Source organism: Capsicum annuum, chromosome 5, assembly GCF_002878395.1.
Source record: "Capsicum annuum cultivar UCD-10X-F1 chromosome 5, UCD10Xv1.1, whole genome shotgun sequence".
NCBI lineage: Eukaryota > Viridiplantae > Streptophyta > Magnoliopsida > Solanales > Solanaceae > Capsicum > Capsicum annuum.
The window spans coordinates 13,641,166-13,662,709 of NC_061115.1; the positions used below are offsets into that span (position 1 = coordinate 13,641,166).

Consider the following 21,544-nt stretch of genomic DNA (forward strand, 5'->3'; position numbering starts at 1 on the left):
AGTGTTGATTGACTAAATTCATGTCAATCATATGCCCATCGTCACCTTCTTTCCAAACATAATTGCATTTCCTCTGATATGAACCTGTCCACCTCTATTGTTTGTGAACTGAAAATCTTTTGGAAAACCATGTAACCTGAAGCAATCATTATCTACATGCCTAGTCTTACCACAAAAATCATAAGATACATTAGTATTATACTTCTTCTTAACCGTAAGCTTCTGTTGTGGTTGGTTTGTTCGTGTGTATTTGGGTAACTGTTGATGATTGTTCAATCTTGGATAATCGAATGATCTAGTTCCAAAATTAGGCATAGCACTAGGGGTTTTCTGTACGTTCTTGCCAGATTTATTTTGAGTCACTACCATAAAAGAAGAAGAATCAGTTGGGATCATGCCACTGATATAGGTTTCTCTCTGACTTTCATCTTGTAAAATCAAAGAGTAAGCAACATTTATGTTGGGCAGAGGATTCATCATTAAGATGTTTCCTCTTGCCTGAGCATACACATCATTTAAACCCATCAAAAATTGTATAAGTTTTTCATCTTCAAGAGACTTTTCCATCTTCAATTTACCTTCACAGTTACACACACAGGTGCACTTATCAGACTTGAGAGATTCCAGCTCATCCTTGAGTCTCTTAAGTTTAGTGAAATATCCTGCAATGTCATTATTTCCTTGAACTAACCTATTTAGTTATTTTTGCAGGTGAAATAATTTAGCTCCATTAGATTGTCCAAATCTATGCTCTAGACTCATCCATAAATCTTTAGCAGTCCTAGAACATATCACACTATCGGCAATATCTTTAAAAAGAGAGTTAAGGAGCCAAGACGTTACCATATCATTGCATCTGCTCTAAGATTGCAGATCTGGAGACTGGATAAGTGAGCTGAATTAGGGAGACTTTTCATAAACCAATAGACAGGTGCTTCTAGATCTGAATATTCAAAAGTCTCATAAGAAAAGACTAGAGAAATGCACAGAGTGGACAAAAATACTTAAGTACACTTGAATGTTTTGTAATTTATGAGAATTGTAAAGTGTGGAAGTTGAAGGAGAGAGAGGGGCAAAAGAAAGGAAAAAAAGGGGAAAAAAGTTCATTAGAATAAATTTTGCAATTGTTAATGAGAATTAATAAAGGAAGACCATTCATGACACACTGCATGCATGCATGTGCGTGTCTAAAATGCATAACGTGTGTTTGGTACCCACATTGGATTCCGACTAATCTGGATTCGCGCCGGGTAGGGCCCCATTCGGGGATAGCACTTCCTACCAAAAATATTTTTCAGTCCCAGGGCTCGAATCCGAGACCTTTGGTAAAGGGAGGACCAGCCTAATCCACTGCACCACATCCTTTGGTGGTAAAAAATAATACTCCCTCCGTTTAAAAAAGAATGACGTAATTTAACTTGGCATAAAGTTTAAAAAAATATAGAAGACTTTTGAATCTTGTGGTTTTAAATTAAAGTTGTCTCAAATGTACCAAAATGCCCTTTAATCTTGTGGTCCTAAACATGCCATGTGGAAAGTTGAAATTAAAGTATTGCCAAAAAATGAAAGGGGTCATTTTTTTTTTAAATGGACTAAAAAGGAAAGTAGATCATTCTTTTTTAAACGGAGGGAGTATTGGATATTCATGCATAATAGAACACTAAGCCAATACTAATTAAATTTATAAGATAAGTATCCAGTACCCCTTCAAACTATGGCAAAGTTGCTATCATCAGCTAAAAATAGGGTGGACATCGGTTTGTTCAGTTTGATTGTTGTTTTATATCAGTTTGATTTTTCAATTTTTTGGATTGACGAAAATGAAAACTGTAACCAAACCCCCAAAAAAATTGGTTTGATTCAGTTTCTACACATTCGGTTCGGTTATTTTGGATTTTTATTTCTATTTCGAAGATTAAAGTTGTGAGTTTTTCTTTGTCATGACTGGTTTTGAAATGTTGTACATCTATGTCGATTCCTCATAAAATACCAAGCAAACATGTCGATGATACAGGTACTACGAGTCTAAGACTACAAATTCTAATAATCGCCACAACAATACCACAAGACTTGAATTTAGGGACGTAACTCGTAGGAATAGGGTTACTTATTATTTGTTTATACTGAATATACATAACAATAATATATATATATATTATTTATACAATATCAGTTTTTCAATTTAGCTTTTTTTTTTTTGAAAAAACGAACACTGAACCATTTAATCGAATTTCTAAAATTTGAAATCGAAACCAATCCGAAAAACTAAAAAGCTAAAATCAAAATTAAATTTCGATTTGTTTTTTAGGTTTGAACCAAAATTTTAGTTATGGGGTAATCGGACGCTTGTAAAGTTGAAGTGTGTCGTAACAACTTTGGCCATAGTTCGAGAGGTACTGAATGCTTAGCTTTAAATTTAACAATCAAAATGTTTCTACTGAAAAAACCGATATTAGATCTATTGAGATACATAATTAACTCTCTATACATTCAACGAAGATACATTTTTTGCTCCCTATATACTCTTTTTGATTTTGGGTCTGTCGAGATACATAACTAGCTTCCGGTACATCAACGAAGATACATAATTTGTTGCACTTTTTTTAATAGTAAGGTTGGAAATTTGTATAAATATCGTAAGTTATTGTGTATGTTTATGTTATTTTTTCAAAATTTATTATTGGGCCGTAATTATCTCTATTTTATATGGTTATATTAAGGCCCAAAGAAGCCCACAGTAATACCAGAACAAAACGGGTCTCTTACCGGGTCAGCTTCCAACTCCGGCCCAACAAACTTGGGCCCACCACTCCTATTTCTGGCGCCAAATTCTCCCGCCAAAAAACCACCATATATAAACCATCCCCTCAACTCTCTTCACTCACCCAAAACCCTACAAATCACTACTCCCAGTAAAGCAACAAAACCGAGAAAGCAAAAATGGCCGGTGATGATTCCAACGGCGACAGTCCTCGCCGCCGTCCGGCGAATTCTCCGTCATCCTCCGATCACGTAAACGGTAATCCACCGTCTACTCCTGATTCTCCGACTTCGGTAGGATTCAACACCGATCAGCTTCCGTACAACACTAGCCAAAATTACTCGGAAGAAGATGAAGCTTCTGTAGATCGTGATATTATTCGAGATGATCCAGATGATGCTGATGTGGAAGAGGAAGAAGATGGAGAGGACCTTTTCAATGACAATTATCTCGAGTTCGTATTTGTTCTTCTCTAACATTTTTTACTATGTATTTTTTGATCATTTTCATGGTTAGATTCAGCTATAACTACAAATTTATTGTTCATTTTGTATTGATTTTGTGACTGTTCTGCCGAAAATACAGTGATTATCTTGAGCTCGTAAAGTTCTGACATTTTTCACAGTTTAATTACTAAAATATTGTTGATTTTGTGTACATTTTGTAACTGTTTTACTGAAATTACAGTGATTATCTTTAGTTCGTAAAGTTCTCTGACATTTTTCACAGTTAAATTACAAAAATATTGTTGTTTTCTTAACTGTTTTACTGAAATTACAGTGATTATCTCGAGTTCTTATTACTTGTCTTTGTCTAACATACTTTATTTTATTGTTTTTCATTTTCACGGTTAAATTTAGGTGTAACTACAAAATTATTGTTGATTTAGTAAAATACAATTATCTTGAGTTCGTATTAGTTCTATAACATTTTTATATTTTTTTTCATTTTCACAGTTAGATTCAGGTGTAACTGCAAAATATCTCTTCTTTTGCAAAATTTTTAAACTAAAATGCATTAGTTCTGTCATATTCACAGTTAAATTCACAGTTAATGATTTTGTATTGATTTAGTAATTTTTACTGAAATGCATTGGTTCTGTCATCTTCACGGTTAAATTCAGGTGTAACTAAAAAACTATCATTGATTTTGTTTGGATTTATTAATTTTGTTTGGATTAGTAATTTTTACTGAAGTACATTAGTTCTGCCATTTTCACGGTTAAACTCAGATGTAACTACAAAAATATCTTTGATTTTGTATTGATTTTTATTCAAATGCATTAGTTTTGTCATTTTCACAGTTAAATTCAGGTGTAACTACAAAAATATGGATGCTTTTTGTAATGTTTTTACTGAAATTACAGTGACTATCGGGTGATGGGTGAGGCTGATCAGTATGAGTCATTCGGATTGGATGATTCGATGGTGGATGAAAGAGATCTGGATCAAATTATGGCAGATCGTCAGGCTGCTGAAGTGGAACTTGACAATAGAGATAATGTACACGTCTCTAACCGCAAGCTTCCTGAACTTCTTCAAGATCAAGGTATGCTTTTTATTTGCCTTGATAACATCTTATTTCATAGTTTGATTGTGCTTACTTTCATGTTAAATGCAATTTCTTGATTTTCTTTCGAGTGCATTTCATTGTTACTGTCTATAAGTAGCTACTTGTTCCACATAATGCTCACTAGTGGCAAAACTAGGAATTTTGCTAAGTGCGTTGAAGATTTAATATGTATATATAAAAAGTAAAATTTTATGTATGTACTTGGTATAACTTTTATACACACAATTTTTAAACAAGGGTGTTCAAGTGACAGCCCGACATTCTATGTGGCTACGCCACTGGTGCTCACAGTATTTCTGAAAATAATCACCTCATCTAGTGGACGTGCCTTCTTCATTATTATTACTCTATGTGACTATTTGTATCTTCCTTCTTAGTATCATGTTGTGATTCTACTTCACCTTTCGTTGTAGTTTGATGTCTCCTGCATCATCTCTAGTCTTGTATTCCCGTGGCTCGAGATTGAATCTTTTTGATGTGTTTAGAATCTTGTCAGATAATTAAGATTTCCTTCTCATCTAGTCCATATATATATTTAGATAAAGATTTACAGCGTTTTAAGTAGGTTATATTATGGCCAGTTCGCACAGATCCATTACAAAAATTTTTGGGGCTGCTCGAACCTAACCTTTACATTTCATAAACTTTTAGGTTCAGAAATGTCAAGGAGTTTTAAAACAAGGGAGCAAGTAATATTTTCAAATTTTGTAAATAGGTGTTACGACATTGCCCCCTCAAATTATTTGGTGGCTGGCTACTAAACACTTGCATGTTCGTGAACTCCCAACCTTAATGGGATTGATGTGTTATGTTAATTAGTTTGACTTCAGCAGACTGAAGGCGAAACAGCTAACACTTGGGTATTTTGCTGCAGATACTGATGACGACAACTACAGGCCATCAAAAAGGACTAGAGCTGATTTCAGAAGGAATTTTGATGATACCGATGGGATGCCGAGTTCACCAGGTGCATCACAGCGAGTAAATTCTAGCCAGGATGTGCCAATGACTGATCAAACTGATGATGATCCTTATGAGGTTTGTACTTTTACAGTAACCTTTCGACTACGGCTAACCATAATTGAATTGCCTGAATATATCTCTTACATTCTTAATATTTTCCCGTGTAGGATGATGAAAACGATGAAGGGGAGTTTGAGATGTACAGGGTTCAGGGAACACTTAGGGAATGGGTAACTAGGGATGAAGTACGGCGTTTCATTGCGAAGAAGTTCAAGGAATTCTTGCTCACATATGTAAATCCAAAAAGTGAACACGGGGACTTTGAATATCTTCGACAGATTAATGAGATGGTATCAGGTAAAAACACGTCCTGAACTTGACAAGAATGAGTTTAGTTTTACAAGTTCTAACAGCGATCGTTTATTAATTTAGATCTTCTCTAATTGTTCATCCTTTATCTGCAGTTAATAAATGTAGCCTTGAGATTGATTACAAACAATTCATATATGTCCATCCCAACATTGCCATCTGGCTGGCAGATGCACCGCAATCTGTCCTTGAGGTGATGGAAGAAGTTGCCAACAAAGTTGTCTTTGATCTTCATCCCAACTATAAGCAAATTCATCAGAAAGTCTATGTCAGGATTACCAACTTACCAGTTTATGATCAGATTCGCAATATAAGGTAAAATCAGTTGCTTATTTTGGTTGACAACTTCTAATGTAAACAAAACTTAACTTGAATTTGTCATTACTTGCAGGCAGATCCATTTGAACACCATGATTCGTATTGGTGGAGTTGTCACCAGGCGTTCTGGTGTCTTTCCCCAATTGCAACAAGTGAAATATGATTGTAACAAATGTGGAGCAATATTGGGTCCTTTTTTCCAGAACTCATACTCAGAAGTCAAGGTTGGTTCTTGCCCAGAGTGTCAATCGAAAGGACCATTCAGTGTCAATGTTGAGCAGGTAAACATTGTTTTGTATATTTTTTTTTGTAGTAGAACTATAAATTCGATAAGCTAATTCCCTTTGTAAATCTCTTGCAGACAATATACAGGAACTATCAGAAACTGACTCTGCAAGAAAGCCCAGGAATTGTGCCAGCTGGTCGGCTTCCTAGATACAAGGAAGTGATACTGTTGAATGATCTTATTGACTGTGCCCGACCAGGAGAAGAGATAGTAAAACTCTTAACTTTTCTTGCTTGTTTATGATAACTTAATCCAAGTTAAATGAATATTTTGGCATGTGAATTATTGAGCGTCTCTTCAACTGTATGCTTTAAAAATTTTCACCAACCTCCTTGCTAAAGACAGGCAGTATCTCTTTCTAATGTTAGGAAGTAACAGGAGTCTACACAAACAACTTTGATTTGTCCCTGAATACCAAGAATGGGTTTCCTGTCTTTTCTACCGTGATTGAAGCAAATTATGTTACAAAAAAGCAAGACCTCTTTTCAGCTTACAAGTTAACTCAGGAGGACAAAGAAGAAATTGAGAAGCTGGCCAAAGACCCTCGGATAGCTGAACGAGTATGCTCATGTGTCTTATGCCAATTTTATCTTGAAAATCCAGCGGGTCCTTTCGATCTCTGGACTATCTTAGCTATCTCTTTTCTCATGCATTTTTATTACACAGATATTCAAGTCAATTGCCCCATCAATTTATGGTCATGAAGACATAAAGACTGCCATAGCTCTTGCAATGTTTGGGGGCCAAGAGAAAAATGTTGAAGGAAAACACAGACTGAGAGGAGACATAAATATTCTCCTGCTAGGTGATCCAGGCACTGCAAAATCACAGTTCCTCAAGTAAGTATATTTCTAGAATGACCTTATTTTAAATTAGTGACTACTGTAATAAGCATACAAACCTATCAGGTACGTCGAGAAGACAGGACAACGAGCTGTCTATACAACTGGAAAAGGAGCTTCTGCTGTGGGGCTTACAGCAGCAGTACACAAGGACCCTGTCACTCGGGAATGGACCCTCGAAGGTGGAGCACTAGTTTTGGCTGATAGAGGAATATGTTTGATCGATGAGTTTGATAAGATGAATGATCAGGATAGGTATGCAAATCTGATAGGATTATCTGGTTTTCCCTACATTGTTTGCTTGATTATAACATTCTCTCATCTCTGTTTTTCGTTACTTTATTTTTGTATGTATTGTTTAGAGTGAGTATTCATGAAGCAATGGAACAGCAGAGTATTAGCATATCGAAGGCTGGCATTGTCACATCTCTCCAGGCCCGCTGTTCTGTTATTGCTGCTGCAAATCCTATCGGAGGAAGGTATAGGAGATCTAAATTTTGATGTTTTGAAAAATAGGATGATCATATGATCCTAACAGTAGACATTTCCTTTGAAGTTGATGTTACTATTAGTTGGCTACCGGGTCTCTCTTGGAAATTTAGATTAATCCCTGTATTATAGTTGTGGTTTCCATATCTTTGATGGTTGCCAGATCTTGGATTCCTTTACATTTTCTTAATCTATATGTGCATTATATATACGTTTCCATTTTCTTTTGCTGTATTGCTATAACATTTCATTACTTTAGCTTGCTACCTCACATTCACAGAATCCAATACCTGCCTGGCAACTCATGTTTAACGTTCTAATATGCACATACAATTCGGTAGAATCAAGTATTCTACTTTCTGGGAGTCATTATTTATCCTCTGAGCTGCTTATGCATGCTCTTAAATTTGTCTTTTACATCTCTTTCCTGTTTCAGTTTAGTGACCTTTCTCTTAAATCATTCCTTGTAGATATGATTCCTCGAAGAATTTCACGCAAAATGTGGAATTGACTGATCCAATCATTTCTCGATTTGATGTACTCTGTGTGGTCAAGGTTATAGCTCATTCTGTTTAGCCCTGTCAATCTGGTTTATCTTTTCCTTCAGCGACTTTTGAATTGAAGGAAACTGATTATTTTGCAGGATGTGGTTGATCCAGTAACTGATGAGATGCTTGCAAAGTTCGTTGTTGATAGTCATTTCAGGTCACAAGCAAAAGGTGCTACTATAGATGAGAAGTCCTTTACCGATTCACGGGATGATGACCGTTCCGCTGCTGCTGCAACCGATCCTGAGGTTGTCCTTGCAGCTCATTTATTCACCACTTGTTTCAACATCATGGGTTTGTCTAAACCTAATTAAGTTTCTTTTTTCACACAGATAATTCCTCAAGATTTGCTAAAGAAGTACTTAACTTATGCAAAGTTGAATGTATTCCCTAAATTACATGATGCGGATTTGGACAAGCTCACACAGGTTTATGCTGAATTAAGGAGAGAATCATCGGTGAGATAGCCATTCAATGGAACTTCTTTCTTGAACGATTTAAAGCATGTTAATTTAGACTTTTGATCAATGACACATCGTCTCGTGGTATTCCATGTTATGTACAGCATGGACAAGGAATTCCCATAGCAGTGAGGCACATCGAATCGATGATAAGGATGTCTGAAGCCCATGCAAGGATGCATCTTAGACAACATGTTACTCAAGAAGATGTGGATATGGCAATTCGTGTCCTTCTGGATTCATTTATATCGACTCAGAAATTTGGGGTGCAAAAAGCATTGCAAAAGGTAATAATATCAGCACTCTACCTCTCTTGCTCATGTTACACAAGACGATGGTCACTTGACTCGTTACTAAAAAATGTTCAATGAATGCTAATTTTTTCTGGATTCCTTACTTTGGGTAATGCTCATATATCTGTTAACCATTTTATTTTGAGGACAGTATGACAAAATCTTCTCCAGCGAAACCCCTAACAAAAACCAAATATCAAAGTTTCTTTGCTTTTTATAATAGGTTTCATCTCATTTAGGTAGTATTGAAAACATAGTGAGTGCCTCTCTGACCAAAACAACGGAGAACAGGTCTATATTTTCTCGAGAAATTTTTCATTGCATCTCACAGAACCTACAGAATTATAACACCTTTAATGGATATGTGGACTGGGTCACAATTGTTTATTTTTCCAAATAAAAGAAAATTTCAGTCAGTTTCAAAGCAAGGAAGAAACGAATAATGTTTACTGCTCATATATCAGTTTCCAAATATAAGGAAAGAACTGATGTAGTTGAGTTGTAAAAATTGAGTTCAACATTTTATCAAAACAACTAATTTTGAATTTAGGTCATGTGTTGTTCCAAGTTAATCAGGTGCTTCCCTGAATTAGTTAGGTTGGTCTCTCTAAATTTAGTCAGGTTATTCAATTAGAGATGTGGCTACTAGGTGGTTTGCTTTGGGCTTGCACCAAGGCCATAACTTGAGATAGAATAGTTTAAAAGTTATTAGGATAAACTGTTTTTGACTCCACACCGTTTCTTTCTTCATTTATTTGGTACAATTTGGAGTGCCGACAACTGATATGTGCTTTTTAAATGATATCCTGTATTTAGTAGTCTTGTAAAGGTACAATGTAACACATTCCGTGCTTTCTCATGCTAGATGTTGGTGTTAGCATATTCATATACCCCAGTAATAGTTCTCGACATAGACATTTGAAATGGTTTCTTTAACTTTCATGCAGAGCTTCAAGAAGTATATGATATACAAAAAAGATTTCAATGCTATCATTCTTCACCTCCTACGTGGGCTTGTAAAAGATGCGTTGCAGTTTGAGAAAATTATTTCGGGTGCTACTGCCAACCTAAACTATATCGAAGTCAAAGTTGATGAGCTACAAAGCAAGGTAATTGTTCACCTACGATTTTGAAACTGGATCTTTATCGGTTACCTCCCAACTTTGCCAATCATTGCTAATGAACTTCCCATTCTAAAACCCTCGCAGGCACTTGATTATGGCATGACTGATCTCAGAGCATTTTTCACGAGCAACGAATTTGCTAGTGCTAACTTTGAGTTGGATGAGGTACGCAGTGTAATAAGGCATCGCCTTGCACCTGAAATGACTGCAGAAGTCTGATGTCTTAACATGGTTATCGGATGAGCGCCTAACATATGGAAATCAGTTATAACCTCTGTAGGCTTCCACAAAGAATGTGTTCTTTGATTTCTGTTGTAATCAGAGAGTTCAATTTGATTTCTTGAAACTAAGTTATTTAGACCGAAAGAAAGATCCTTTATAGTTTCTATTTAAGCACTTGGTCACAATGACATCTTAAATTTTGAAATGAATGTGTATTATATTCCCTGCCTCCACTGTTATTTTATTTTCTAGAAAAGAATTAGTCTTTATTTTTTTAAAAAAATTGTTTCAATTAATTATTTGCTTTTTAAACTTAAAATTAAATATTGTTAGATATTAAATAATATGTTATGGATGTCCATGTGAATGCATTAAGGCATTCTTGTAAAACAAGATACCCAAAGGCAAATTTGTAAGATAAATTTTTCCACCACCTTGTATATTGGCTTGGCGGAGAAGTTTGCAATTTGGCTATATATAGCCTTCCATTGTACATTGTAAGATATATGAGAAACAAGAAAAGTATTACAATGAAGTTTAATATTTTGCTTTAATTATTTAACGCGTTATCAGCACGAGTCTCTACTATTCCAAGCACGAGTCTCTACTATTCCAAGCAAATACAGAATATGGATACTCCTCAAATTTTATTTGGATCTCTAATCGATCGTGACGATATCTGTGTAATTGATAGCGGGACTGCACACATAATATTTAAAGATGAAAAATACGTTTCCCACTTAGAAGAAGAGCAAATGTTACGACGATTTCTGATAATTTAAAATTAATTGAAGGCTCCGGAAGAGCTACTATATTTCTGCCTAAGGGGACAAAATTAATTATAGAAGATGCATTGTTCTCTTCTAAATCCCCAATAAACTTATTGAGTTTTAAAGATATCCGCCGAAATGGATATCACGCTGAGACAATAAATGAAATGAATACCGAATATCTTGGCATTACCAAGACTGTCTTAGGTAAAAAACAAGTGTTGGAGAAATTACCAACTTTGTCTTCCGACTTATATTATGCCGAAATTAGTACAATTGAAGCACACTCTATCACAAACCAGAAGTTTACCGATCTAAATACATTTGTGCTTTAGCATGATCGAATGGGTCATCCTGATTCAATAATGATGAGACGAATTATTGAAAATTCAAAAGGGCATCCGTTAAAGAACCTGAAGATTCTTACAACTGATGAATTTTCATGTGTTGCTTGTTATCAAGGCAAACTGATAACTAGGTCATCGCCACTGAAAGTTAACGTTGAATCCCCTCAGTTTCTAGAACGTATACATGGGGATATATATGGGCCTATTCACCCACCTAGTGGGACATTTAGATATTTTATGATCCTAATAGACGCATCTTCAAGATGGTTGCATGCGTGCCTCTTATCATCTCGCAACCCGGCATTTGCAAAATTATTGGCACAAATAATACGATTAAGTGTGCAATTTTCAGATTAACCCATTAAGGCTATTCGCCTCGATAATGTTGGAGAATTTACGTCCCAAACTTTTGATGATTATTGTATGTCAGTTGGGATAAGAGTTGAACATCCTGTTGCTCATGTTCATACTCAAAATGGCCTTGCTAAGTCATTTATTAAGCGCCTACAATAGATAGCAAGATCACTACTTATGAAAACGATATTGCCCACTACTGTTTGGGGGTCATGCTATCTTACATGCAACATCACTTATTTGTCTCAGGCCAACTCATTATAATAAGTACTCCCCGTTACAATTGGTCCTGGTTCATGAGCCGAATATTTTCCATCTACAAAATTTTGGATGTGTTGTATATGTGTCAGTAGCACCACCTCAGCGTACTAAGATGGGCTCCCAAAGAAGGTTGGGAATATATGTTGGGTTTGAGTCACCCTCTATAATTTTCTACCTTGAACCATTGACGAGAGATTTATTTACTGCTCGATTTGCAGATTGTCAATTTGATGAAATAAATTTTTCATAATTAGGGGGAGAAAAACGTGAACTTAAAAGAGAAATTGCATGAAAAGTTTCATCATTATCTCATTTTGATCCACGTACCCCCACATGTGAAAGTGAGATCCGGAAGATCATTCACTTACAGAAATTAGCAAATCGAATGCCAGATGCATTTACTGATTTGAAAAGGATAACCAAGTCACATATTCCTACAACGAATATGCCTGTTCAAATTGAAGTTCCAAAAGAACCATCTTCTAATGTAATAACTTTTGAATCCCAAACACGCCTGAAGCGTGGTAAACCTTTGGGTTTAAAGGATAAAAATCTTAGAAAAAGGAGCGCAAAAATGATAAAAATAATATTATAAAAGATTCTCTTGAAGAGACCAAAAATCTGATTAATCCTAATATTCCTGAAGAAATCAGCAATTTCGAGATTAAAGTAAATGAAGAACTTTCAATAAGTTCTACTAGTGATGGGGTAAATTTAGATCGATCAAAAATTACGGTGGATAATATTTTTGCATATAATGTCGCACTAAATATCATGCAAGACAATGAGAACCTTGAACCTTTATCTATCGAAGAATGTCGACGAAGAAAAAATTCACCAAAATGGCAAGAAGCGATTCAATCTGAATTTTTTCTGATAAGGTTTTTAATGAGGCAACATTCAAATGTGTATTTACTAGATCATCCTCTACATGGACATCCAAGAGGGAGTGTTAAATATTAAATAATATGTTATGGATGTCCATGTGAATGCATCAAGACATTCTTGTAAAACAAGATACACAAAGACAATCTTGTAAGATAAGTTTTTTCACCGCTTGTATATTGGCTTGGTGGAGAAGTTTGCAATTTAGCCTATGTATAGCCTTCCATTTTACATTGTAAGATACATGAGAAACAAAGAAAAGTACTACTGCTATCTTCATTAGTGTTTTTAGAATAAGTTTAATATTTTGCTTTAACAATTTAACAAATATCAATTAATATGAATATTGTAATAAATATTTGATCATTATTTTTTAAAAGCAAAGTTCAAATTAAATCAAGTAAATAGAGGGAATATGATACAGCAAAAAGTTACTTGGTTGAAGTACTTTTAAAAGAGAATTTCAGCTGTGACATAGTGAGGTGTAATTTGTATGGGGTGGATTTTGGTCCGAAGGTTTATTGTGAACTTAAATTAGTTGGATGTGAGGTGTAATTAGTATATGGGGTCGATTTTAGTAGAAAAACTTTATTCTCATGAAATCAAATTAGTTGGGCATTTAACATTTGGTAGAAACATAAACTTATTCCCCTGTCTATTTTACTGGCACATGTCTTAAGGAACACTAAATAGAATGAAAAGTTTACTACATCACCTTTTAAGTATAATAAAACTTCTGCATCTAAAAATTATTATATTTACACATGAGAAATAATTATGGTCCATAGTAAGTGTTGAATAGAAACTAGGGGTCGTTTGATTTGAAGGTAAGTTATACTAGGATTAATTACAGTGACGGACCCAAAAATTCAAGGTTGTGGGTACTCAAAAAATTCTATAAAAAATAGTATGTAGCTGTAGCGATTCGAACCCGAAAAGCTGGACACGAGAGTCACATCCTCAAACCACTGTACTCAACCATATGTTTGTTCTTTGGGTGCTTTTTAATAAATTCTATCATTTATTCTGTATTTCTTATATAATTATACCTAATCTACGTCGAGTTTAGTGGGTGCCGGAGCACCCCAAAATTACACGTGGGTCTGCCCCTGATTAGTTATGATGAGATAAATTATGTTGTGATTAGTTATACTGAGATTATTTGTTATTGAATGTTTGGTTTGTCATATTCAAAATAGTATGCATGGTATAATTTTTAAGAATAAGTCGTTTGTTCTACAAAAATATCCGTCACCTTATTTTTTAAAAAATATTTTTCTTGCAAACTTTATTTGTTCATTCTTCAAATAAATTTTTCATCTTATTTAACTTAAATATTTTTGTGTGCGAATTCTCATAATTGAATCGTACATTTTTAAAAATAAAACTTTCATCTTAAATTTATTTTAGTAAAAGAGATTTTATTATTTTTGTCACTTCATTTAAGCACATATCACTCTTATATTATAAAATATTAAAGTTATTTATTTTAATTGATATATAAAATTTGAAATTTTAAGTTATAAAAGATTATTTAATTAAAAATATGTAATTAAGTAGTGGAGTCAATATTTTTATAAGAGAAATTAAATTATAAATAAACATAAGCATTAGGCAAACAAATTCAACCTATAATATATTAATAAATAAAAATTATATTTATAATGTAATTTTTTAATAGAAAAATATATTATAAAAAAATAACAAGTAGTGAAAAAAATGGTATTAAAATTTATGAAAATATATATGGATGTGAAAAAATTATGTATAAAGAGGATTTAAGGAAGGTATTTTTGATAATTTACATATTTTATCCTAGTATAGTAAGATAGGGATAACTTATCCTGGTACTAACTATTAATCTCGGAATAAGTTATTCCTCGCTTTTGTAACCAAACAAGGGATAAAGGGGTACTAAAAACTTATCCCGGAATTATCTTTCCTTATCCCTTACTCCAAATGACCCCTAAGAGATTAGACTGAAAAGTTTACTATATCACTTTTAAGTATAGCTTATGCATCGAGAAATGATTATATTTATGCATCGAGAAATGATTGTGGTTCATAGTAAATGTTGATCAGAAACTAAAGGGTCATTTGATAGAAAGAATAAGAAAAATAATTTTAGAATAAAATTTGGGATTAACTTTATCCCAACGTTTGATATAAGGTAGTATTATTTAATCATGAAATTATTTTATCCCATCAATTGTAATAAAATGATGGAATTTCTCACGGAAGAAAGGGATAAAATAATTCATGCGATATGCCACCTCATAAAATTCTTACTTTATCCCATGAAGTATACCAAACGACCCCTAAAAGTTGATTTAATATGTTGATAAAATGAAATTAATTTGATTCTAATCGTCTAAATTGAGATTATGTTATCCCGTCTCCAAATTAGGAATATAATATAGTTGTGAATCAAGGGGGTCAATTGCAATTTTTTCCTAATTTAGCAGCGTACGAAAAGTGTTGGGATAAAAAAAAAAAAAAAAAACTCTAACGAAGAAATCAGCTGAATTCAGTGTGAAATTGGAATGGGGAAATGGGTAACAATGGCAGTGATAGTAGGAATAATCGCATCCATAAAAGGGTTAAGCACCCAATTGGGTTTATCTTTCGATAAGGAGACAGCTATCGAATATATGAAGCAAATGCAAGATCGATTAGGCAATTGGGCGATTCCTGCTTACGTAGGTCTTCATACAGTAACATTAGCTCTTTGCCTTCCTTATGCTGTTTTCTTTGAAGCTGGTGCTTCTCTCCTTTTCGGGTTCTTCCCTGCTGTGTTGTGTGTCTTTGTTGCTAAAATCCTTGGCGCTTCTCTCTCTTTCTGGATTGGCAGGTAAACAACACATCATTTTGCCTCACTCTTTGTATTTACTTTTTGAATACTAAAGGGTGAAAATTCGCACCTACTGTATCTCAAGTCTTTTGAGTTTCCTACTTGAACTATTTATCAAAAACACAATTCAACTATTAATTGTTTCGACTTTCATACCTGAAAGGTTGAAAAATTGCACCTACTGTATGTGAATTTTTTCTGAGTTTTATAGTGGACAATTAATAGTTGATGTTTGTTTCCATAAAAAAGTGGTGATAGTTCGTTCATGTAGGGTACGAAACTCAAAAAGTGGCTAATGATAGCAGTAGTGGTAGCGATAATAGCAGCAATAAAAGGATTAACCACCAATTAGGTTTTCCCCCCAATATAGCACACGCACATCATTGTGCTTATTTTTTTTTTTTTTCAACTTGGAACAAATATTATCTGAGTCTTGGAGTAAATTAGTTATCCGTATAGGAATATGTGGGAGGCTTAGATAATCCTAAATTTTCTTTAAAAAAGATTGTAAACTTTTAAATTTGGGAATTAAATGGACTCGAATAGAGCTGAGGGGATATATAGGATTAATGTAAGGAACTCGGGGTTAATTTGCCTTTAAAAGATTGTAACTTTTTTAGATTGGGAATGAAATGGACTCGAATAGAGCAGAAGACATATAGCGGAGTAATATAAGGAACTCGCGGTTAATTTACCTTTAAAAGATTGTAACTTTTTCTATTTTTTGAATGAAATGGACTAGAATAGAGCAGAATGGATATAGAGGATTATGTAGCAAAATTGGGATTGAGGTGTAGTTGCTTGATTGATTTAGCAATAGATACTTGAGAAATTGTTTGCTGAATGCACAAAGACTATCTGGGGTTTCTGAATTTCGTTTGACAGCTGAATTGTATATAGTCTCTTAGAAATTATAGATGATTCGTGATTAGGGGTGATTGTTTGATTTAGGAGATTCGATACTCGGGAATCATGAACTCGTTGTTTCAAATTCATCAAGCCTATCTTGGTTTCCGGATTTGATTAGACGGTCGAATTGTATGTCTTGTCTACAAGAAATTATATCGTCTTCTTTTCGTGAGTCAATATGAGGAGATTGCCAACCACCCCTTAATTTCTTTGGAGGGGGAGCTTATTATATACTGATTCTTACTCTCATTATGTTTCCGTGGACCGGAATAGTATGTTTTGTCTTTGCGTATTGAAAATGAAACAAGTCTAACAAGGTCTCCTCTCTTCACGCTTTGCGGTTCAATTAAGGCTAATACCATTCTTTAATAAAAGCTTCCACACTAGATTCATGCTTGACTTTCTATTTGTTATGTAATACTTGTCAACACAAAAAGAATCTCAGTAGAAGCTTGTGGAAGTTAGGCTTGTGAGTATTGTACTATGACAAAGATTCTCTTTTTCTTGTTCTTTTATTTATACGCCAAATAATATCATAGACAACAACAGCAACTATGCCTCTGTCCCATACAAATAATATCATAGATAAATATAGGAATTAGGGCAGGTACGGAGAAATATGCAAGAATCATCACTTTCTTAGCTATAATTAGGAGATGCAAACAAATGTCAATCCATTTCTCTTTTGCCTGGACCTATCTGATAAGGAGTGTAGCTTATAGTACTTTCTTAGATGATTTGCAGCTGACAATGCTATGCACTCGAGGTTCAATGTTTCATTCTTTTTCGATATTGAAACTTCACGTACTTTCTGCTATAAAGATCACCGTCATTCTTGTTATAGCATAGTAAATCGTTTTCTACTGCTGCGAATTCTGTGGACAGAAGGCATAGTTGCCTTGTTACATTTCTGTGTTCCTGCTTCAGGAAAGGTTGCTTTTAGAATTCTTTCATTGGTATTAGCTGAGTTTCTAGCACTCATAGTTCAGTTTGGGGTTAAATGCAGATTGAAATATTGAACCCATATCTGAAGCAATATTATAATGGAAGTACCTAAAAAGGTGAAAAAAGGGTTGCTGTAGGAAATATTACCTTGTAGACAGATCTTTGTTGTTTTACTTTGAGAGATCTTCATCCCCAAATCTGACATTCTACTACCTGGGAAATCTAAAGATGGGGGTATAATATAAACGGAGAAGGGTCTTAAATGCCCTTGAACTATGAGATTTGGTACAATATTGCTCACGGTTTACCTTTGGGGCCAAAAATGCCCTCGATTTTAACCTTTTGAGCCAAAAATGCCCTCGATGTTAACCCTTCTGACCAAGAATGCCCTCGATATACCTTTTGGCTCAAACCTGCTCTTTCTGTAACGGTAATATTGTACCAAACGTAAGGCAATGTTAACCTCTATTCAGGGCAATATTTTACAAATGGTTGAGTATGCATTTTTAGTTGTGAATCATCCTCTTGTTTCCGAAGGTTATGAAATGTCACAGTCTCCTTATATACCTCTTTTTTTTAGAAAGGTAACAGTATCGAGTCTGTTTATATACTTTGAAGTTATAATCTCTTCTTTTAGGGTCTTCTCCTTTCTCAGACAGTGTGTGTTAGTCTAATGAGTCAAAGGTATTCTCATCTGGGAGGTAAAGTTGAACCTATGAGGTGATTTATATGGCTTTTTGATGAAAAGGTATAGCTATGATGGAGAATTATGTGTAGTTGCATGTCCTTGTCAGTTGAGTTATGCTGTTTGAAAACAAAGGTAAACTAGGCTTGCATTGCTGTCGAAAGAAAGGCAGTAAACTGCCACTATTTTAGTTGCGTTTATTGATTCTTTTTTCTTTTTGAACCGTTAATAATCGAATTCTGATTTATCAAAGGAAAAAGATTATTGGAATTCTCCATTAGAGAAGGTATTGTATAAAGCTGCAGTTTGGAAGATATATAAATACTGAAAACAGAGTCATGATATCGAATATTTCAGCTCGTTAGATATTTAGTTATCTTCATCAGAAAATGAAGAATTTGAAGATGTTCCTTAAGTCTTTCACTATTTTGATTGTTTAAGCTTTTGAATTTTCATGTGGAATCATTTGGAAACTTCATTTGACATTTCCATTCGAGATTGTTAAAATTGAGAGTAAATAAGTAGCTTTTGGTAGAGTTCGATGAGGAAAGGTAAAGATAAAGGAATAACAGGAGAGGATGTGGGAGTCCGAGAAGGGGAAATGACATAAGAGAGCAAGGAAAGAAAGATTAGTGAGAATAGGGAAAAATGGAAAGTAGAACCTCAAAAAGGAAGAAAACAAGGAAAAAATAAAGAACATTAACATAAAAGGAAAAATAAACATTAACATATACCTGGTAAAGAAAAAAGAATTGGGGTAGGGTACTTTATTGGGTTTGTAAGGCCAAAGAAAGTTGTGAGGTTTTGTTCCATTTTCTTCTTTTTTTTGGTTCCATTTTCTCAATCCAGTTTGCGTGCACTTGACTATTTCACCAGGAACGTGAGATGCGCACTGCTTCCCACCAATACAAGTATCGGGTGAATCTGTCCACTTCCTCCACCAAAGCTTAGGCAGATAGGGAAAATTTAGTGTTTTTTGTAAACCTTGTCTCCGTTGTTTGCACCAACTCCCGCCACTTGGCCACACCATTTATATTGTCTCCATTGTTTGCACCAACTCCCACCACTTGGCCACACCATTTCTATCTTCAGCTTCTTACACTATCTTAATGATCTTGGATTGTACAACAACAACAACAACAAACCCAGTGTATTCCCACCAAGTGGGGTCTGGGGAGGGTAGAATGTACGCAGTCCATACCGCTACCTCCAGAGAAGTAGAGAGGCTGTTTCTCTGGAGGACTTGAATGTTAATATCCTAAAGGACTAAGTGCCTTTTGTGGTCTTTTTCCCTCAATACTCAGCTACATTTGGTGGCAGTGGCAGATTTATAGCTTGACCATGTATTGCTTTAGATGCGGGTTTTCAGATATCTTATGGTTGTCTAAATATGTTTTATTAGAACTTTGATAATATACGAGGAGAAACTGCAGTCATGGGGTAGAGGTCTAATATAACTGCTACACTAAAGGTGCTTGTGCGCTTAACAGTTGGTGGAAACTTTGTTGATAGGTGTCAAAAAGGTGGCCAACTAGATTCTTAGAATTGGCATGCTAGTTTAAATCATGAAACAAGAAAGTGAAGCAAACAGCGATGTTGCTGGAAGGAATGTGGAGTACATTCGGTTGACTGTTTGAGGATTCATAAAATGAGACAAAGAAAGTAAAGGTGGGATTGCGATAAGCTTATAAACAACTTAATTTGCTGCTGCTGACAAAAGTGTTGTGTTAGGCAGACCCATTACTCACTGTGTTTTGAACTGTGCACTGTTGAACCTGGGAGATTTCTGTGTTCTCAAAAAAATAACTTCATTTTTAAGCAGATGAACAACCTAATTTGGAGGAGTTGGATGTGGTATTCATTTCCATTAATTGAAAACCATAACATACAATTAAGCTGCTGAGCTCAGCCTTTTCTTGCATCTTTCACTCCTATGGACATGGGAAAATATATTCTTCTTATTGGATTTCGGTATGACAGGTGACGAGATTGTCTATCTGTCCTTCTGCTTAATCGGAATAAGTTTATATCTCATGAGGTGTACTTTTAAACATTTCATCCTGAACAGATCGGTTTTGGTTTGTGAAGTTAATTAGTTAAATGTTGTAGATATTTCTCTCCCTCTCCAGTTGCCATGACAATTCTAATATTGTACTTTCTCAGGTTTGTGTTTCGTAGTTCCAGCTCTGCTATAGGGTGGGCGCAGAACAACAAATACTTTCATGTGCTTTCAAGGGGTGTTGAGCGAGATGGATGGAAATTCGTACTCCTTGCCCGTTTCTCACCTATACCTTCTTATGTCATCAACTATGCCTTGGCAGCAACCAAAGTTAGATTCTTCCTGGATTTCCTGCTTCCAACAGCAATTGGCTGCCTGCCCATGATCTTACAGAACACATCTATTGGCAGTCTAGCCGGTGCTGCTGTATCATCCGGCTCTGGATCCAAGATATCCAATTTACGGTCATACATCTTTCCTCTACTTGGGATCTTAGCGAGTATCCTCATTTCTTTGCGGGTGAAAAAGTACTCCAAGGATATTTCAGTCGCTGAAACAGTTCCTACAGAGGATAACAACAACAACAGATTGTCCGATAGCAAAAAAGGAAAAGGCTCAAAGAAACGGTAATATCATCCTTAGGTTTTGCATTCATTCTTTCCCTCTTGGTTTCCCCCTGATGGTTGTGGAAAGGGTATGTATCGAGCCGGCTGACAAAGCCCATGCTCTCGTTGCAACTAATGTAACAGAAAGAAAATGAATTGGGGTGAAGGCATATGATATTTCTCCACCTTCCTAGAGGACAAAACTTTCTGTTTTATGATGGCTGATACTCCAGCCAATTTATAAATCTTATAGCCACCTTCCTATGTTATGGTTAAAAAGATTGTTGTTTGTGTGGACAAAATCAATTCTTGATAGGCAAAGAGACAATGTGACTATCATTTGAAAAATTGCTCATTAAGCTTAGTGACGCCGTGCATAGCGGTAGCTTTAGTGCACCGGACTGCCCTTTTTTTTAAGCTTAGTGGATAAATGGCTTCTGTTTTCCCCTTTACTATGCTCTATCGGAAACAACCTCTTTACCTCCAGGGTAGGGGTAAGGTCTGCGTCCACTTTACCTCCCTAGACTTCACTTTGTGGGATTACACTGGGTATGTTGTTGATTCTCCCCTTCATTATCTATTTTGGTTCACCATGTAGAAATCAGCTTGAATGATTTAAGATTTAAGATATGATGCAGCATATGGAGTTCATTTTTATATATTATATGGATGATTTGATCCACAA

General features: G+C 35.0%; 2 protein-coding genes across 2 annotated transcripts; both read left to right on the forward strand.

Annotated features, from left to right (window-relative positions):
* The first annotated feature begins 2,884 nt into the window (after positions 1-2,884).
* On the forward strand, positions 2,885-10,477 carry LOC107853885 (DNA replication licensing factor MCM2). The gene is made up of 17 exons (XM_016698868.2): positions 2,885-3,215; positions 4,128-4,309; positions 5,208-5,371; positions 5,464-5,653; positions 5,761-5,980; positions 6,057-6,264; positions 6,345-6,479; positions 6,638-6,829; positions 6,936-7,108; positions 7,178-7,366; positions 7,474-7,590; positions 8,071-8,155; positions 8,244-8,396; positions 8,481-8,606; positions 8,714-8,896; positions 9,850-10,011; positions 10,111-10,477. The coding sequence occupies exons 1-17, from the start codon at positions 2,941-2,943 to the stop codon at positions 10,243-10,245; spliced, it is 2,889 nt and encodes a 962-aa protein (XP_016554354.1). The 5' UTR covers positions 2,885-2,940; the 3' UTR covers positions 10,246-10,477.
* A 4,669-nt stretch (positions 10,478-15,146) lies between these two features.
* On the forward strand, positions 15,147-21,207 carry LOC107853899. Its single transcript, XM_016698884.2, has 2 exons — positions 15,147-15,716; positions 20,419-21,207. The coding sequence occupies exons 1-2, from the start codon at positions 15,409-15,411 to the stop codon at positions 20,882-20,884; spliced, it is 774 nt and encodes a 257-aa protein (XP_016554370.1). The 5' UTR covers positions 15,147-15,408; the 3' UTR covers positions 20,885-21,207.
* The last annotated feature ends 337 nt before the right edge of the window (positions 21,208-21,544 follow it).

Excerpts from the sequence above, each read along its gene's own strand:
- LOC107853885 (XM_016698868.2), top strand. The coding sequence starts at position 2,941 with ATGGCCGGTGATGATTCCAACGGCGACAGTCCTCGCCGCCGTCCGGCG. Across the intron at positions 5,981-6,056 it reads GATCAGATTCGCAATATAAG|GCAGATCCATTTGAACACCA; the intron begins GTAAAATCAGTT and ends CATTACTTGCAG. Across the intron at positions 6,480-6,637 it reads CCCGACCAGGAGAAGAGATA|GAAGTAACAGGAGTCTACAC; the intron begins GTAAAACTCTTA and ends TTCTAATGTTAG.
- LOC107853899 (XM_016698884.2), top strand. The coding sequence starts at position 15,409 with ATGGGGAAATGGGTAACAATGGCAGTGATAGTAGGAATAATCGCATCC. Across the intron at positions 15,717-20,418 it reads CTCTCTTTCTGGATTGGCAG|GTTTGTGTTTCGTAGTTCCA; the intron begins GTAAACAACACA and ends GTACTTTCTCAG.